At 41.8% G+C, this 1,477-nt stretch overlaps 1 protein-coding gene across 1 annotated transcript; it reads left to right on the top strand.

The window, feature by feature from the left end:
* Positions 1 to 599: 599 nt before the first annotated feature.
* Positions 600 to 1,103, top strand: LOC114165124 (uncharacterized mitochondrial protein AtMg00860-like). Its single transcript, XM_028049791.1, has one exon. It carries the CDS (start codon positions 600 to 602, stop codon positions 1,101 to 1,103), a length of 504 nt encoding a protein of 167 aa, XP_027905592.1.
* Positions 1,104 to 1,477: the final 374 nt, after the last annotated feature.

Consider the following 1,477-nt stretch of genomic DNA (forward strand, 5'->3'; position numbering starts at 1 on the left):
AAGATCAACTTGACCCACCCGATCCACTAGATAATGTTGCAGCCCAAATTAGTTTCAATGCCTTATTGGGCCATTCCATTTTGCGGACACTGAGAGTTTTGGGCCACATCCAGTCCTCATCCATTGCAGTTTTGGTGGACAGTGACAGCACTCACAATTTCATACAAGATCGAAAGGCTAAGTTTTTAGGTCTTCAAGCGGTTCCAGAGCAAGGGTTCCATGTCCTTGTTGGCAACGGTGAAGAGCTTTCTTGTAAATCTATGTGCAAGCAAGTTCCCTAAGGACACACAAATTTCTAGTTGACCTATTTGTTTTGCCATTAAGTGGAGTAGAGCTGGTATTGGGAGTTCAATGGCTTACTACCTTGGGGCCGGTACTTACAGACTATGAAAAACTGACAATGAAGTTTATTAAGGATGGCGAAATGGTGCAGTTGGAAGGCCAAACTCGCGAAGCTCCGCAAAAGGCTTCCTCGCATCAATTGAGACGCATGAGCCTAGTTGACATACCAAAAACTGCTTTCCGAACTCGAAGGGCATTATGAATTCTTGGTCATGCCCTTCGGATTGTGCAACGCCCCTGCCTCATTTTAGTCAACAATGAATATGTTGTTCCACCCACATTTGAGAAGATTTGTTATAGTCTTCTTTGATGACATATTGATCTACAGTAAATCCCTGGAGGAGCATCGTTCGCATTTGGATATTGTTTTCCAATGTTTGATTTCCAATCAATTCTTTCTCAAGAAGTCCAAGTGTTTGTTTGGACAGCATTCCATCAATTATCTTGGGTACATCATTTCTAGGAATGGGGTGGGACCAAATCCAGAGAAAATCAGGGCAATGCAAGGTTGGCTGACACCTTCTTCATTGAAGCAGTTGCGGGGTTTCCTCGGGTTGACTTGTTTTTATCGCAAGTTTATTCGTCATTATGCCTCTATTACTGCTCCTCTGACAAATCTGCTCAAGAAAGATGCTTTTGTTTGGTCTAACGAGGCTCAATTAGCTTTTGACGAATTGAAGATTGTTATGTCTCAAGCTCCGGTGTTAGCCCTTCCAAATTTTCAGGAAGACTTTGTTTTGAAAACCGATGCATCAGGATAAGGTATGGGTGCAATGTTATTGCAAAAGGGTCATCCCATTTGCTATTTTAGTAAGAAGTTTTGCCCAAAACTTTTATCAGCTTCAACCTATGTTAGAGAATTACATGCTATAACGGCGGCAGTTAAAAAATGGAGGACATATTTGTTGGGCAGAAAATTCACCATTCACACAGATCAACGAAGTCTCCGTGAACTCATGACTCAAGTGGTGCAAACATCTGAACAACAATATTATTTATCCAAGTTGATGGGTTTTTCATATGAGATTGTGTATAAACCTGGAGTTACAAATTGTGTGGCAGATGCCCTAAGTAGAATGTAGGAAGATGAACCGCAATTGCTGGGACTTACAGTACCCCAATGTGACCTTGTGTC

This window comes from Vigna unguiculata, chromosome 10, assembly GCF_004118075.2.
Source record: "Vigna unguiculata cultivar IT97K-499-35 chromosome 10, ASM411807v1, whole genome shotgun sequence".
Classification (NCBI taxonomy): domain Eukaryota; kingdom Viridiplantae; phylum Streptophyta; class Magnoliopsida; order Fabales; family Fabaceae; genus Vigna; species Vigna unguiculata.

What these genes read in the sequence shown, in the direction of transcription:
- LOC114165124 (XM_028049791.1), top strand. Translation starts at nt 600, where the DNA reads ATGAATATGTTGTTCCACCCACATTTGAGAAGATTTGTTATAGTCTTC.